The sequence below is a fragment of the Lepisma saccharinum genome, chromosome 3 (genome assembly GCF_977018435.1).
Source record: "Lepisma saccharinum chromosome 3, izLepSacc3.1, whole genome shotgun sequence".
Classification (NCBI taxonomy): Eukaryota; Metazoa; Arthropoda; class Insecta; order Zygentoma; family Lepismatidae; genus Lepisma; species Lepisma saccharinum.
This window is the reverse complement of record NC_139231.1, coordinates 51,195,072-51,207,282: the sequence shown is the minus strand read 5'-3', so window position 1 is coordinate 51,207,282 and position 12,211 is coordinate 51,195,072. Positions and strand designations below refer to the sequence as shown.

The window sequence follows — 12,211 nt, the reverse complement described above, 5'->3', positions numbered from 1 at the left end:
ATTATGTTATATTTTAAATAATACTCTTCAGAAATTACATTTTATATTGCTTACCTTCTGAAGTCGTGTTCGAGTAAGATTTCGCTTCACAATGAACAACGATTTTCTAATGAAAAAAAGACGCCAAGGAAAAGTTCTCACATGATTTCGTTAGCATGTAACTTGGAATGCACTAAGAAAATTAATTATGATCACGCTCACGTACTTATTAACATTTTAATTCAACAAAGGATTTTGTGCTACTATCTTATAAGGAATCTCCTGTTGCTGCAAACAAGTTTCAACTTGCAATCGAATACAATGTTGCCAATACAGACGAATCTAAAAAAATCCATAGAACAACCCAAAAGTTTCCATCTGTTGTATAGAGTTTAGTCCTTACTTTACTTTAAAAACTGTATTTAGTAGAACTGAGCCGATACCACTTTGAACCGATACTGATATTCTTACCGATTCCCACCGATACTGATACTTGAAAATTGCAATAAATAAACTCGTTCCAAAAATTGATCAATATTAGTGTATAAATAAATATTCTTCGCGTGGCACTTTTGCGGACACCGTGAAAGACCAAAGTGCCTGAAAATTATCGGCAAATCAATTCCAGCCGATACTTTCCGGTACTGGTATCGGCCGATACATCGGCATCATACATTGGGTATGGGCTCAGCCCTAGTATTTGGTAAAATGTCGATAATAAATGTTCATTTTTGTATTATTATTTTGTGCCCATACTTTGCTTTCATATTTTAAAAATTTATATCTTCAGTGTCGATGTTGGAACGGGTGCAAAGAGGACACATATGGCATTTTTGGTATGGTGTTATGGTTATTTTAAATGTGACTGCTCTCAGAAAATCCCTCTTTTATTAATGACGTATTCCCTGCATTGTTTGCATCGAAAACAATAAATCATTAATTAGCTCAAATGCAAATTGTAATAAGATGTCTATAATTAACATTAAAGACAATTCCATATTTTGAAACTTTGACCAAATCATACAAAGGTTTCATAAATTGGACAGTAAAAATAATAGTTTGTTTTATCATTTTTTGCACATCAGTTTTTCCTTTGTCTATCTCAGAGAAATTCAGTTAGTAAGTGCAGATATGCTCTCTTATGTTTTCTGAGTTACATTCATGAAGACAAGACAAAGCAACAAATCGTTAAATTAAAGTGTAATACTATATTTTGATTATACAGGGTGCTCGGAAATTCCCCTTACAAACTCCTAGGGCTAGTAGAGGGGACTGAGTAGACAATATTTGGAATAGGAACCCATGTCCGGAAACGGCTACAGCCATGACAATGTGTCTGATGTGCCTGTGTTGGTATGCAACCGGGTAGGCAGTACGTGAGGTCAGAAGATCACCTGATGACCTAAAGTGTAACATAAAGCTGCAGAAATAGGAACCATGTCAAATGAGGTGTTGTGTAAGGTACAGAAGTGAATGACGTGTGACTCAGTCCATAATACAAACAAATTTATTTCGTAACAATGCCAAAGAAACAAGAAATAAATGTACTATTCATTGCTCACAATAACACCTGTGTCGACAGTGGAACGCAACAACTTGTTTCTGTTTTCTTCACTGGATGTGTCGCATACGGCACTGATGTGACGACCACGAACGTCGTTGCACACATTGTACCGACGAATCATGTTCCGGTACACTTGCTCCATCACACCTGGTGTCACGTCAATCTATTGTGCAGCGATCATAACCTGTCTCTACACGAGTCTCGTACACCATACTCTTCATACGACCCACAAGAAATAGTTCAATGGCGTTTAAATCCGGCGATCGTGGGGACCACGCGGTTGGATCACCTTGGCCTATCCACCTTTGCCCGAATCTTCGGTTAAGATGACTCCGAACGTCACATGTAAAGTGAGGCGTTGCGCCATCGTGCTGAAACCACAGTTCATGACGGACGTTGAATGGTACAGCATCCAAGAACAGGGCAAATACTTCCTGTAGGAAGATCAAGTACGCGGCACCCGTTAACCTGGCTGGAAGAAGGTACGACCCGATCACATGACCGTCCAGAATACCTGTCCACACATTGATAGCAAACTGTGCTGAGATCCGCTGACATTCATTGCATGAGGGTTTTCGTCTGCCCAGACATGGCTGTTTCGAGAATTGAGAACACACTCCCTAGTGAATTTATATTCATCTCTGAATAGAACTCGACGTGGAAATTGGGGCTCGTGATGCAGCAGTACAGAAACCACGTGCAGAAGTTAACACGTGGTACAAAATCGGCTGGTCTCTAAAGCCTGTACCCTTTGGTGGTGGTAAGGATGTAGTTGTTGCTCATACAGAACCTCCCACACGATGCTGCGAGAGAGACCCTTGCATGCGCAATTGTTCGCGTACTTGTTGACGGGTCCTGTTAAATGTGATGCAGTACAGCCTTTTCCAATTCGGGCAAGTGGCATTTCTTTGGAGCACCACAGTCCTTCCTGTCGGCGGTGAAGGTACCTCGTTATCGGAGCCGTTGCGCAATGCTGGCAAAAACGCTATGCGATGGAGTCGCACGTTGGGGATAACGCTCTTGGTACAACCGACGAGCTGCTCTTCCATTCCCTTCCGCTGCGCCATACACAAGGATCATGTCCGTGGATTCTGCAAACGTGTACTCAACCATGTTCATCGGAGACGCACAGGCACGAAAATGGGGCTCCGGGTAGGATACCGCAGCAGGGTAGACGTCACGTGCTATCAGGTGATTTTCTGACGTCATGTACTGCCTACCCGGTTGCATACCAACACAGGCAATTTCGACACATTGCCATGGTTGTAGCACGGAAACGGTACGTTTCCGGACATGGGTTCCTATTCCAAATACGTATTGTCTACTCAGTCCCCTCTACTAGCCCTAGAAGTTTGTAAGGGGAATTTCCGAGCACCCTGTATATATATATATATATATATAGTGTCATAACTGTAACTTAGGAAACATAACCAAAGCACACCTCTGCAAACTGCCATATTTCTGTCAGATAAACAAGCAAATAAGAAAACTTTTGATACACATGATGGTAAAAAAGCTTTTGTAAATTGGACAATAAAAAATAATCAGTTGTTCTTAAAATGTTGCAGATGTAACCATAGGCGTGCGCAAGGAGGGGACGCCCGCAGATTTTTCCCACGGAGGGACAAGCAAAGTATTTTCCATGAGGCAAATTACTCCGATAATAGTGTTGTCCCCCCCCCAAAAAAAACACTTGAATTTGAAACTATCGCATTAATGTAAATTACTGTGCCTGAAATCAAATTATACCCTTGAAATATATACTTTTAGTTTGACATAAGATTTCTAAGGGGTAGGTGTGGCCATCATTGCCCCCCCCCCCCTTCCGGACGTCCATGTTCCTACATTATGATACTAGTATTATATTAGTATACTTTCACCTTGAAATTTAGTGTAGAGGAATCTTATCGCCGTTATTAAACGATATTATTTATACTCTTAAAGTAAATGTAAGTATTTTCAAGCCGATTAAAGTTCAAAGCAACTACGAGGGAAGGGAGTGTAGTGGCGCAACCATCCTTGGAAGTAAATCAATTCTAGGGAGGCAAGGGGGGGGGGGCAAATATTGAGGTAAAAGAAGGCAAGACTAGTACCATCTAAGAGTAGCAGGACAAAAGGACACTCAAGATGGAAATAGTTTTCACGTCTTTCTTGCATTATTTCTTCCAGATGGCCAAGAGCACCTGCAGGGGGCACAGAGGTGCAAATGCTCTCCTCGATATCAAATTTAATACTAATAAAAATAAATTTCGTAAAATTTTCTGGCTCGCTTCGCTCGCATTTCCTGCTTTTCTTAGAGTCTTGTCAAGTTCAGAAGTTCAAAGCCGTAGCTAGAGGGCGGCGGGAGTTAACCCTGAGCGCCAAAGGATCTAAATTTAAAATATTGTAAAAGAGAATGTCATGGCGCCCCATGATATTTGTGGTGCCAAATTAAATCAATATTGTTTTCTGTTTGCAAAAATTTGGTTCTAAAAATTTTCTTACTAGCTTCGCTCGCAATTTTGTTGATTTCTGTAATGCATTGTAAATTACCAGAGAGAGAATTTATAACTACTAGGTATGTTCTTCAGACTCTTGCTGCTAAACAGTTTTGTCTTAAATGCATGAACATAATTGTTTGGAGGAAATGGAGCGCGCCATATTTTAGAGACAATTTATTGATTCGTTATGGTGCGTCTGCACACACACGCACGCACGCATCAATGTAATGTAAGTAACTAAAACAGGAAGGTTTTACTATCCCGACTGAACTTTTATCAAGGCTTTGCCCCCTTAATCAGAGGGTCTGCGCACGCCTATGGATGTAACTTTTTACATTATGGACGTAGCTTTTCTCCTGACAACTTTACAGCATAAGAAAAGTTTACACAAATACATACCAGGTAGTTTCATACTAATATGGCATAGTCAGACATAAGTCGGCCGAGCTCCGTGGTGGAGTGGTTAGCACAGAGCGCTACGACGCTAGGGGTCCAGGTTTCAAATCCTGTACATGGATGTACAGGGTGTCCCTTCATGAATTCATCATATTGTCACTCATTCTCATCGTCGAAATAACCAAAAGTGAATGAAAAGCTATGTTAAATTACCAAATTCAAATCAGGTATAAGTCCTTGTCAGTCATATTTTATAAAATACATTCTTATATCTGAGAATTTGGCATTTTGGTTTCACTTTTCGTCGAAAACCCTATTTGGAAGCACAGAAACACCTACCGAATTTGAATTTTAAGAGGGAAATTGTAATTTGTTTGGAGATTTAGGTCTCTTCTTCCTTCTCGTCATTTGCCAGCTTCTGCCTGATATCCATAGGCATTCATGGTAAGAAACAAGGAGATGCATCCCCCAAGAATCCAACTTTGATAATAAGCTAATCTCCCAAAAATTTTGATTTGGTAATAATAACTACACACAACCTCAGCAACTTTGTTTTGTTTTACTTTGTCACAGTCCCACAAAACTTTATATTAATCATTAATTATCGCGAAGAATAATACCAAAAAATAAGTTCTGTCTTTGGTTTTAGAATATTGTCCGGTTATGAAGTTATTTATCTATCTATCTACAAATTCAATGACAGACAAAAACTTCTATTTATACTTGCAGCATTGTTCCTTGCTTTGACTTTGTTGGTGGTGACATCAGAAGCCTTCCAAAAGAAATACACGCTCAACAATGGCACAACTCATACTCCAAATCTACAGCTGTTCGTGACAGAAGCAGAAATAAAAATATATCTGGTAACTAGTCATGAGGACAGAGGTTAGTGAAATATTTCCAATCAATTTATATCACGCAGTAAGTCTTGAAGCTCTCCTCGCAACGAATGATGAACATAATTTCTCTAGATATCGACCAGGTCAGTTCTGGAAAGGATTCCTTTCCGGAGCTCACCTGGTCGATATCCCGTGAAAATCTGTTGATCATTACTCTGTCGGCGATTGCAATTTCTACTATTCAATAAACTGAAACATACAAGTCGAGTTACATCATTATATCTATTCCTACTAATGTCTTATATTATATTCTTTTCAAATATACGCTAACGATTTTACCACTAAGGCTACTAAAATTGAATTCAGAACCCTTTACAACCGACTATTATTTATTCTAAAATATGTCCTACCCCAAAATATGGAAAGTTTAACTAAATTTGTACATTTAAATTTTAACGTTTTATTATAACCATTCTTCCCTCTCTTGAACAGTTCTGTCTCAGCCACCTTCAGATGTTTCGTTATTACAATACAGATTTTGCACACTTCGGTTACAATTTTGTGAAAACATTACATTCAGTATCAAATAACTGATAAGACGTCATGATATTTTTTTTTTTTTTGCAGAGTATACTAATGTTTAATATACTAATAATGAATGCTTCACGATAAGCATAAACGCTAATCATAACTGTAATCATTGATTGAGAATGTCGTGGAAAATCTAATCACAATCTCAATATTTCCTTTCCTTGACTAATGTTATAAAATGAAGATAAGGTGGGTTTCATGTGACGTCAGGATACGCACAGCGGCCATATTTAAGGCCAATTTTATTTGTTGTTTGTACGAAACAGTTTGTGACGTAGATGAAACACACCTATACGGTTGATGTGATTCTTAGATTCTCTGCTTGTTTATATTTACCAGCTTGCATTGGATTTAATTGTAGACATCTAACTAACTAACTAACTCTCTAGCCTTCTTAAACCCGAAGGTTCATGGCTGCAGCAACACAGGCCTTCCATCTTTCCCTATCTTGAGCAAGTTCTATATACTCTTTTCCATCCCTACCGATTTCCCTTAGGTCCATCTCAACGTTGTCCCTCCATCTTCGTCTTGGCCTTCCTACAGGTCTCTTACCATCAGGTTTCCCAACAAGAATCCTGTAAACTCCTCTTTCCTCTCCCATTCGTGCCACATGGCATGCCCACCTAAGTCTTCTTGATTTAATTAATCTGATAATATCTGGACATGAATACAAATTATGTAGTTCTAAATTATGTAACCTTCTCCACTCACCTGTCTCCTCATCCCTTTTAGGTCCAAAGATTTTCCTAAGGATCTTATTTTCAAATACTCTTAATTTATGTTCCTCTTTCAATGTAAGGGACCAAGTTTCACATCCATATAATACTACAGGCAAAATTACGGTTTTGTATATTTTAACTTTTAGTTTCTTAGATATTAAACGAGAAGACAAAAGTTTATGAAGAGAGAAGTAACATGCATTTCCTGAATTAAGCCTACTTTTTATTTCCTCTTTAATATAATTTTCATTTGTTAATATTACTCCTAAGTATTTGAATTTGGAAACTGGTTCAAACGAGTTGTTATCAATAATTAGATTTTGATTATTACCTAACACTTGGTTTCGGCCTGTAACCATATATTTAGTTTTCTCTTTGTTAACTTCCAAACCTATCTCTTTAGCAGTTTTGAAAAATATATTAGCATTATTCTTAATTGTATTCACATCATCCCCCAGTAAGTCTACATCATCTGCATATGCTAACATCTGAGTCACACCATTTAATTTTAGTCCTTCTTTAGTTTCTTTTACCTTCCTAACAGCATATTCTAAGGCAAAATTAAAGAGCAACGGAGATAATGCATCTCCTTGTTTTAACCCATCATGAATTGTAAATTTGTCAGACATATTAATACCCACACGAATTTTACTTTCTGTTTCACTGGTGCATACTTTTATCATACTAACAAGCTTCTTAGGTATTCCAAACTCTACTAATATATTATATAATTTATCTCTTTTGACCGAATCATATGCTTTTTTTGAAATCAATGAATAGCTGATGGACATTTTGATTATATTCCCACTTTTTTTCAAGTGTATGTCTGATGTGAAAAATTTGATCTGTAGTTGATCTGTTACGTTTAAATCCACATTGATAATCACCTATAATTTCATTAGCATATGGGGTTAGTCTTGTTAAAAGAATGTTAGATAATATTTTATATGTTGTTGAGAGTAGAGAAATTCCACGGTAATTATTGCAGTTCATTTTATCACCTTTTTTAAACACAGGAACAATTATGGATTGTTTCCACTGTTGAGGGATTTCTTCTTTATTCCATATTAAACAAATTAATTTATGAATTTGACATATTAATGAATTTCCACCATATTTAATTAACTCAGCTGGTATTAAATCAATGCCAGGTGCTTTGGTATTCTTTAGCCTTTTAATAGCATCTTTAACTTCAGTCAAGTTAGGTTCTGGAACTAAAGGTTCTGCTGTGTGGACTTCATTTACTTCTGATTTATCTCCTACATGGACATTTAAAAGGTCATTAAAGTGGTTCTTCCATCTATTTAGAATATCGTTTGGGTCAGCTAGAAAATCACCGTCTTTATCTTTTATCAAGTTTACTTTAGGTTGCCACCCCTTTCTAAACTCATTTACACCTTTATATAAATCTCTGATATTTTTATTTTTGCTGTTTGTTTCAAATTCGTTAATTTTGCTTTTCAAGTAATCTCTTTTTTTTACTTCTAAACGTGCGGTTAACTTCTCGCTTTAATCTATTATAATTGTTTAGATTTGTATCATCAGAGTTATTTAACCACCTAAGTCTAGCCTGATTTCTTATTTCTATTAGATTATGACATTCATTATCAAACCATGGCTTACTTTTTCTTGGTTTATGGTATCCTATACTTTCTTTAGCTGCTGATTCTATTGCATTACGTATGTGTTCCCAATTCTTATTTACGTCTGTTTCATTTATATTTTCATCATCATTTAAATCCTGCAAAACATCAAATCTATTTGACAGTTTAATTTGGTAATCTTTCTTAATTCTTTCATCAGTAAACTTTCCTGTATCAAATTTTAGAACTTTTAGATTTTGTTGCTTATGATTTATCAATGAGAGTCTTTCTCTTAATTTAGCAATTACTAAATAATGGTCACTGGCACAGTCAGCACCTCTATGTGTACGAACGTCAATTATACTAGTATGCCTTCTCTTATCAATGAGAATATGATCTATCTGATTATGAGTTTTACCATAATCTGAGTCTACTGGAGAAGACCAGGTATATTTATGGATATCTTTATGTTTAAAAGTGGTACTTTTCACAATTAAATTCTTTGAGGTTGCAAAAGTAATCAATCTTATACCATTATCATTACTTAATTCATGAAGACTTTCTTTACCAATCGTGGGTTTAAATGTCTCTTCTTTGCCAATCTGTGCATTACAGTCACCTATCAGAATTTTCATATCATACTATCATCATATCATTGTAGACATCTTGATAAGGAAATATGGAATGATGTCATACTGTTAAACTGGTTCCATAATTTCAGAATATGTACTTCTTTTTCTGGGAACAAAATTATTTCCGATTAGTATAGCATAAGTGACATAGGTAGAACTAGATATGAGGACGTTAAATTTTGAACTGTTCCACAACCACTATAAAGATTTTAAAGCTGTGTTTCACATATTATTATTCCACAGAAATATTAATTTCGGAAGTCTTAAGTTGTGAGTTCTTCTTCCTTAAAATAATCTTCAACTTCGTATTGATTATTGCTTCATATGTATTGTTATTCGCATTCGCAACATTATGCGGGAGATTACTAAATATATACTCTAATTTCTGAATTGATGGATCTTACTATTATACTGTTAAAACGATATCGTCAAAATTCAATAACAATTAATCTTGTAATGCTTGTCTACAAGCAGTTTGAAGAGAGTGAATCTCCTTGCAAATCTCTCTCTCTCTCTCTTTCTCTCTCTCTCTCTCTTTCTCTCTCTCTCTCTCTCTCTCTCTCTCTCTGTGTGTGTGTGTGTGTGTGTGTGTGTGTGTGTGTGTGTGTGTGTGTGTGTGTGAATGTGTGCATTTTATGATGCCTCCTGAATCCACAAATGAAAAATAAAGAAATGGATGAAAAGTTTAATTTGCGCGATAGGTGTAATTCTCTAATATTTTTTTAATATTTTTTACTTACACTCCTTCCTGCTTCCCTGGGTTGAATTTACAATTAAATAACAAGTATAAACATTCATAAAAATTAAATTGAATTATCAGTATATGAAAAAAAAATGCTAAAAAAGTCAACAAATTTAACAATTTTAATTTCAGATGATGAACCAATATTCACCAGCACATTAGTGAAGCCAGTTAGCTCTGAACAACCTCACGAGTGCAGTGATGGAGATATTTGCCTCCAATGGAATAACCATAAACTATCCATCACACGGCAAACACCACAATGTGCCGAAATGCACTTGGTTGCTGCAGACGAGAGTATTGTATGCAACTCCTTAGAATCTGCTCAGTGGTATGGTGGACCATCCGTGCGCAATCAACTGTGGCCAATCCAGAAGATGAATTTCTCAGAATCTCCTTACATCACAGGAGGAGGTGAATTCCTAGGTGTTATTGAATCGTATTGGCTGAGTTCAAAAGGCATTGCTCTCTACGTTGCCGAAGATGCTCCCTTGTTCATTACCCAAAATGCATCAGAATTGTGCTTCATCAACAGGATAGATGCTCCTTACGTGTCGAGGGACGATACGGATAAAGTAGAATGGAGGTATTCCGTTTGCCAAGCTGAGGACGCCAGGCAGGTACATCTGCATGCTGTTCAAAATCTTCTTGGCTATCCAAAGGGAGTTCCAGATGAGAGAATGATCCAGTATCCTGTCTGGTCCACTTGGGCGAGATACAAGAAGTACATCAACGAGAGCGTCGTTCGCCAATTGGCTGACGAGATTCTCTTCTATGGATTCAACAACAGCCAACTGGAGATTGATGAAATGTGGGAAACTTGCTTTGGAGACGCTGTTTTTGATGCCAGCAAATTTTCCGATCCTGCTGGGCTCGTTCAAGGCCTGCACGATGACGGTTTCCGCGTAACACTTTGGAATGCACCTTTTGTGAACCTGGACTGCGAAACGCACAGTTTTGCAACAGACAACGGTTATCTCGTGCACTACGATGATGGCGAACCAATCACGGTAACATGGTGGGAAGGTGCTGGAGCAATCATTGACTTCACAAATGCAGAGGCAACGGATTGGTGGAGGAATAGGCTGATCGCAATAAGGGATAATTACTCCATTGAATCTTTTAAGTTCGATGCTGGAGAGGTGTTCTACTTCCCTACAGGCGTTGTAATTCATGCTCCTCCTGAACTGCAACCAAATATATTTACTACAATGTACATCAACGAAACATCATATTTTGGGACGGCTGTTGAGACACGTGTTGTACGAAGGAATCAGGAACTTCCTCAGTATGTCCGGATGCAAGACAAAGACACGACGTGGGGAGACGACAATGGTCTTAAGACATTAGTCACGTCTCTCTTGCAAATGAACCTCAATGGCTACCCATTCGTATTGCCTGACATGATTGGAGGAAATGGATATGGAACCTCTCCAACAAAAGAACTCTTTATTCGCTGGCTACAGGCCAATACCTTTATGCCCAGCATCCAGTTTTCTTATGTCCCATGGGATTTTGATAATGAGGTAACTATGCTGCTTTTATATAATTATATTTAGTGGTTGGCACATTGTACAGTACAGTACTTAGTGGGTACTCTCCCCTGTGCTCTGCACCACGCCATGAAGGCGTATGGAGGGTGTTGGGAAAGGGCCCCACACTAAGGTCACGGTCTAAGGTGGGGGTGATGTGATGAGCACCACGCCCCTGGCCGCCTTTACCTTCCAGCCCTCCAGAGTTTCCTCCAGGTACCCACATTATACGACGCTGGGTGAGCGCAGGAGCCGCTTCAACAGGTGGAAAAAATTCCGGTTCTCCCCCGCCGGATATCGAACTTGGGTCTCTTGCATGGTACTAATAATATATGAAAAACTGATATATACTTAAAATGTGTTACATAATAATTATGTACACAGTTGTGGTATATTTAGAGACATTGCTGGGTTTGGATGTAACAAAACAGGGGCAACGGCTGGCAAGTACCCCTTATAGAAAATATAAACTATATTCTTCTATCTTACAAAATCTTACACACAGTATTGTTTAATTTTATTGTCAGAAGATGCACTGAAATGTACATTTCTTTGCCTGCTATTGTAGAACATTGAAGTACTTGATTACATGTAATCATAATGGCATTCCTAATGACAGTTTTATTATTTCAGACTGTGGAAATCTCTCTCAAATATGCAGCACTACATGCTCAATACTCTGAAACAATAGTTGATTTGGCCACAAAATCAACACAAGATGGCTCCCCTATCAACCCTCCTATATGGTGGATAGATCCCACAAATGAAGAGGCGCAGAAAATCGATTCTGGTATGTACATTAGGAGACTTGTTTATTTACATTTTTGTTATTATAAACATGCATATTTGCACATCCAGCTTATTTACTAGAAAACTTGATTTACGAATGAAATGGCGCTGATTGAAAATGATGTGAGCATGCACATACGAGTGCGTGTGTGTGACAAAGTGACACATTAATAACATGTTACTCAAGTCTCAAGGTAAGGTAACGGAAATGTTGCTTTTGGAAGAATAAGAATAAAGTAAATCGTAAAGCATTACTTTTTTTAGTAACTAAGGGTGTGCAGGATGGAATTTTTTGGGTCAGGACAGGCACAAATATTCTGGCATTCATGATGGTAAATGTTCGTCAATTCTTAACAAATTCCACT

The 12,211-nt window shown here is 37.6% G+C and overlaps 2 protein-coding genes across 2 annotated transcripts in view; one reads left to right on the top strand and one right to left on the bottom strand.

Annotated features, from left to right (window-relative positions):
* The window catches only part of LOC145985027 (furin-like protease 1), an 844,450-nt gene that overhangs the window by 729,745 nt on the left and 102,494 nt on the right, over window positions 1-12,211 (bottom strand). The window lies entirely within an intron of this gene.
* Window positions 1-12,211, top strand: part of LOC145985029 (alpha-galactosidase MYORG-like) — a 49,069-nt gene that overhangs the window by 35,669 nt on the left and 1,189 nt on the right. The window contains exons 2-4 of the mRNA XM_083118538.1: window positions 5,149-5,304; window positions 9,658-11,051; window positions 11,691-11,847. Coding sequence (XP_082974664.1) covers window positions 5,149-5,304; window positions 9,658-11,051; window positions 11,691-11,847 — 1,707 coding nt within the window. The remainder of the gene's footprint in view (window positions 1-5,148; window positions 5,305-9,657; window positions 11,052-11,690; window positions 11,848-12,211) is intronic.